The sequence below is a fragment of the Setaria viridis genome, chromosome 5 (assembly GCF_005286985.2).
Source record: "Setaria viridis chromosome 5, Setaria_viridis_v4.0, whole genome shotgun sequence".
NCBI classification, from domain to species: Eukaryota; Viridiplantae; Streptophyta; class Magnoliopsida; order Poales; family Poaceae; genus Setaria; species Setaria viridis.
Genome location: NC_048267.2, coordinates 15,216,076 through 15,221,829, shown reverse-complemented (window position 1 = coordinate 15,221,829; position 5,754 = coordinate 15,216,076). Strand labels below are relative to the sequence as shown.

Below are 5,754 nucleotides of genomic sequence, written 5' to 3'. Positions count from 1 at the left end.
CCCATTCAGCCAAGCCGATTTCCATCCCTTCATCTGAATCGGAGTATTCTACATATGCAACCCTCTTCTGGAAGTTCCTCTTCTGCTCTAAGGGTGCACTTCCTGGTTTGACATCCGATGCACAAGTTGACTTAGACTTTCAAACTCTTACGATGCGTATTTTTCTTAGATGTGCGGCAAGAGTCCTTGAAAGGCTACTTAAGCTAGCTGGCTATTGCTTAGGACCAAACTATAGCATTTGTTTCTAACTTCTCTGAATCTTTATATATAGCCAGCTACTGATTCATCACTTCTCTACCTCAAACCAGTCAAATCCATGAGCTTCCTCTCATGAACTCCGGCAAAGAAGTATTTATGAAACTGCTTCTTCAGATCGGCCCAAGCAATAACAGAATTCACTGGAAGTGACGTGAACCACGCAAAGGCCAATCCGGACAAAGACGACGAGAATAGCCAAACCCTCAACTCGTCCTGCGCAGCTGCTTCTCCATATTAAATAATGAATCGGTTGACGTGCTCCACCGTAGAAGTATCATCTTGTCCAGAGAATTTAGTAAAGTCAGGTACTTTATACCGATGGGGAAAAGGAAACAGATCATAAGCAGGTGGATATAGCATTCTGTACATGTAAGTCTGTTGTTTAGGTTTTAACCTGAACTAATCTTGCATTACTTCAGCTTACTTCAGCTATCTTTGCAGCCCAATCTACCTGCTGGTGTGCAGTCTGTGGTTGTTGCGGCATGACCGACTGAATCATCAGCTGAAAAGCCAATGCTTGTTGCTGCAGTTGTGGCAAAATTATTGTTTGAGCAGCCGATGCTTGTTGCTGAGGCTGCGGCTGAATTATCGGCTGAGAAGCCGAGGCTTGCCGCTGAGGAAGGTTAACGTGCTATAGTGTGTCTGCTTCCTCATTATACAATACCATTGTTGACTCGTCTTGATGAGGCATCAAAGTGTCGATTCCCCTATTGATTTCTAAAGTATCTTTTTGTTGATGCTGAATCGTCGGTTGAGGAATCAACACTTGTGGTATCTTTATATGAGACCCTGTGGATGGGATGAACGACCCTGGAGGCATTCCAAACCCATGCTGCTCCCCATTGTGCTTATGATGAAGTCAACGGCGATGGAGTAGAATATACTGGGGAAGTCTGAGTCCCCATCTGCGTCGGTGGAGCTAGTGTAGCATTGGGCGTCAGTGGTGGCATAACACTGTAACCTCTTCTTCACTGCATCAGCTGAGAAACTGAATGAGTTATACCAGGCGCTATCATGATGTTTCCGATTGGGGTACTATTCATCCTACTAGGGGACTCATAGGTCGGACCTCGTTAAGCTTGAGAAGCTCTCCCGAGTAAAGTGTTGACGACAACGTTATGAATTGTGTTGTTCATCACTGAAGATTGATTGATCAACGCTTGATGAACAGCTTGGTTGGCCATATGTTGCATCTTCCCTGGATTCTCATCGATAGTGATATGATGAGGGGTTGGAAAATCATGCTTTTTTAATAGCTTCTCCTCAAGTACATCAATTTATATTCCTCCATAGCTCTTGCCAGATCACTTTTCTGATCCTCCTTAAGATCATCTTCTGTAACCTCCATGATATTTTTGTTTGAGAGATCAGAAGTTTCCGGAATAGACATGTTGAAAATTGCTCGTGGTCCCACCGGGCGTGCCAAAAGTGTGCTGACGCAAAAATCAGGTGGTGACCTTTGCGTATTAACACATGAAACTTGAGAGATCTGCTTCACTCAAGTATAGATTGTAACCCTCTCGATCCAAGGCGTGCCAGTAAATTTGACCTGCTAATCGACAAAGGCAAAGAAAATGTTAAATTCGAGAGCGAATCGGCTGATGTTCCGATTAGCTCCAGGAGATCGTAACGGCCGGGTAGCCGATACAGAAAAACACAATCGGCTAAGTCAGCCGATGTATGCGAAATCAATGCAAAGGAACTGTTGAAACGCAACCTAAACAATGCTACGCGAACAACACTTGAAACAAATCTAATCGGCTATAAAACAGTTCTTAATTGAAAAAACAGGATAAGAAGCCGATCTGAATCTATTCCAAGCTGAATAGTAGTGATAAAAGCTAAAGCAACAAGATTTAAACAAATAAACTTGCAGATCTCGATAACTTGATGAATAAATCTAGACGAAACAACAGCGATGCGTCGGAAGTTGAAACCTAGAAATTACTCGATAAACGCGAAACTTGCAATCCAGCTGGAAATCAAGATGATGCAGCACTGCTAGCTTGGAAGAACTCGTGAAGAAAAAGAGGGGTTTGACTCACCTCTCGTGGATCCCGGTTCGAATTCGTTACCCTGTTTGTATTTTTTTTTTCTTTTTTATATCACCTTTTTTCCCAATCGCAGCACACGATGGGGAGGGTGCGGGAGGATTTTTTTTTTCTTCCATCCAACGCACACGACAGGGAGGGTGCGCTTGGATTTTTTTTTCTTCCATCACATGCACATGACTGGGAGGGTGCGGGAGGGACCGCGCAAGCCCAGCTGAATGTTGAAAATAAAGGGCCACATATGGTTTTTGTGCAATAAATATTTAGAGAATATGTAAACTATGGAGTAGGCAAATATGAGAGAATATGTATAAAATTTTAATGCCAAAGATTATCACAACCAGAGGTGTAACCTACTAAATAAGACAACCCTTGGTTCACTTTTTGCCTAAAGGCACCATACTTTTTTTTTCCTTTTTTCCTATCTAGCACAACACCCATGTTTTTTAAGAAAAAAAGTAACACAACTTATTATCTTTAAAGTAAGCCACGTATTTATTTTGTCAAAGTTATGGTTGAGCACAGTATCAAATTCGTGACGATTTCATTTTCAATCTATGACGGTTACCGAGGTTCGTCATAGAAATCGGGTCCGAATTTGAGCGTGGATGGGCTATTTGTAGATCTGTGATGAAAATTCACAAATCGTCATAGATGGGGCACCGTTAATAATGTTTTCTGAATCCGTCACAAAGAATTCGTCATACATTAACAGGTTTCTTGTAGTGAGAAGGTACTGTTGTAAGAGTTGAATCTCAAGGAGCTAGTTAATGTGTCCCAATAATATCTCTTGACATGGATCCCATAGAAGAATCACAACGATAGTGGCAATGTTGCTGGAGCTAGCGAGACAAAGAATGATCCATTGGAGTAGAGTATGGATTGGGGATCGACAACGGATGGAAAGGCTAATTTTTGTTATATGCCTGTAAGCGAAAAACGAGAGTCAAATGATGGTTAGCATGTGAAGGATTAATTCTCCAGCAACATGCATCTGGTTCCGTGACCCAAGGTTAATGCTTGTACCTGCATCATCCCCATCAACCCCTCTGTTGGGGCATCCTTCATGATTCTAGAAAGTATAAGTACAAAAATTCTCAAATTTTTGTTGTAGTAAAATTCCAAACCATCAAAGATATATAAGTCCCTCAAAATAGAAATATGACATATAAATAATCTTCCATGGTTGATATTACGAACCATGAAAGAAAATCAAGACATACTACAACAAAGAACAAGTCCAATATGAGCATTCGTGGAGCAGTGCTCCTTACTTCGCCAACAGATTTACATAAAAGTGGGTATACTTTGATTTTTGTTTCCCTATATTTTAGTTCTCAATGCCACGGATTAAGCAAAATTTCTTATTGCACCAAAGATTTTCTAGGAGAAGTGGAATTCTTCTTGTCGTTTTTCTACAATTTCTAACCAGCATTTCAGTTCTTAGGGCCATAAATTAGGACAAACTTCTTACTGCATCCGATTTTACAGGAAGAGTGCATGTACTTATCATTATTATTTCCTATTATTTCTAGCGAGCAGTTCAGTTCTTTGTGCTGTATATTATGCAAAAGTTCTTACTATGACAACGGTTTTAAAGGACAAGTACATGTTTCCACATATTACGCAAAAGTTCTTACTATGACCGCGGTTTTACTGGAAAAATGTATGTACTTCTCATTATTGATTCTCATAATTATTAGCCAGCATTTATGTTACAAGCACCACAAATTATGAGAAACTTCTTACTTTGCCAGCTTTTTGGTTACAACCGCAAATTATGCAAAACTTCTTACTTTGCCAGGAGTAAAGTGCATGTGTCTCACATTATTGTTTTTCATAATTATTAGCCGGCATTTCAGTTTCGAGCACTGCAAATTAGAGAAACTTCTTACTTTGCCAGCATTTTGGTTACGAGCACCGCAAATTATGCAAAACTTCTTACTTTGCCAGGAGTAAAGTGCATGTACTTCTTATTATTGTTTCTCATAACTATTAGCTGGCATTTCAGTTACGAGCACCGCAAATTATGCTAAACTTCTTACTTTTCCAGCATTTTAGTTACAAGCACCACAAATTCTTCAAAACCTCTTACTTTGCCAAGAGTAAAGTGCATGTACTTCTCATGGTTCTTTCCCTATAAATACATCCCTTCCTTTCACTTATTAGCACAAAGAACATACTAGAGCATTGATTTTGCGATGAAAAGAGAGCCGGTGCCTTCATGGCTAGAGCTACTGCTTGCAACACAGTTCTTTACCACTTGCGCAAGTCATCCTCTCGCTACTCGCAATGAATGTAATCTATTTTGCATTCAGTGTGAGGTGTCACCAGCTGCATTTTGCTACTATTGCCGTTCATGTGATCATTCCACCCATCGTGTAATCCAGGTATGAAATTTCATCATGCGGTTGATAGGATGTTTTATGATTTGGATCTCTCTTTTATTGTTCCACCTTACTTTACCTCACATTGACAATACAAGCATAAAACTCTACATAAAGTGTGTTATAACTTTTAATGTACATAAATACACTTTATTCACAAGCCATGCTAAACAATATGTCCTAAGAAATGATGATAGCAAATTTTACTTTTTCAATATTGGATCTTCCAGATAAGGCGATCATCCTACCATAATGTTGTAAGGGTTTCTGAGATTGAGGACATTCTCGATATCAGTGATGTGCAAACTTACATAATCAATAGTGCAAGGGTTGTATTCTTGAATGAGCGGCCACAACAACGCGGATGTGGTGTCTCTCTTTGTAAGGCACCTACATTATCAGCACATAATTGTGAGACATGTGGTCGTGGTCTACTTGATGCATTCCACTTCTGCTCTCTTGGATGCCATGTAAGTTATTACGCATCTAAAGATTAAGTTAAAACAAGAAATAAGTTTCACAAATAATCTTATATGCTTGAGCTCAAATGAATTTTTTTAATGATTCCATACAGCTGAGAAGCACAAAAAAGGATATGAATAGGACAACCATGGTTGAAAACAGTTCTCAATGTAGCGAAAAGGATGATGTGACCAGAAGTGATGATGTTGATTCAAGCACCGCTAATGACAAAGATAGTTGCAATGACAAGAATGAAGAAGAACCACAACTGAAAAGGATTGCTCGTCATAGACGCAAGGGAATTCCCCGACGTGCGCCATTCTTCTAATGTGAAGCTCATGACCGCATCCATTATATGCTAAGGGAAATAAGAGAATGAGCAAATATTTGGCATGAGTGGAATGAATGAATGCAAAAATAAAAGTAAGTCCCTTGTATGTAGGGAATATTTGGCATGAGTGGAATGAATGAATGCATAAATAGAAGTAACCCCCATGTATGTTGGGGTGTTTTCTTCAATTTGTGAGCCTTCCGTAAACAAATTTGTCGAATCATGGGACCATTAAAACTTTAGAAATTCAAAAAATAAAATCTAT

At 39.6% G+C, this 5,754-nt stretch overlaps 1 protein-coding gene across 1 annotated transcript; it reads left to right on the top strand.

The window, feature by feature from the left end:
* Positions 1–4,510: 4,510 nt before the first annotated feature.
* On the top strand, positions 4,511–5,486 carry LOC117855158 (protein RGF1 INDUCIBLE TRANSCRIPTION FACTOR 1). The gene is made up of 3 exons (XM_034737446.1): positions 4,511–4,699; positions 4,927–5,166; positions 5,271–5,486. The coding sequence occupies exons 1-3, from the start codon at positions 4,511–4,513 to the stop codon at positions 5,484–5,486; spliced, it is 645 nt and encodes a 214-aa protein (XP_034593337.1).
* Positions 5,487–5,754: the final 268 nt, after the last annotated feature.

Coding starts and splice junctions, on each gene's coding strand:
- LOC117855158 (XM_034737446.1), top strand. CDS start 4,511: ATGAAAAGAGAGCCGGTGCCTTCATGGCTAGAGCTACTGCTTGCAACA. Junction 4,700..4,926: donor CCACCCATCGTGTAATCCAG/GTATGAAATTTC, acceptor TGGATCTTCCAG/ATAAGGCGATCATCCTACCA. Junction 5,167..5,270: donor TCTGCTCTCTTGGATGCCAT/GTAAGTTATTAC, acceptor GATTCCATACAG/CTGAGAAGCACAAAAAAGGA.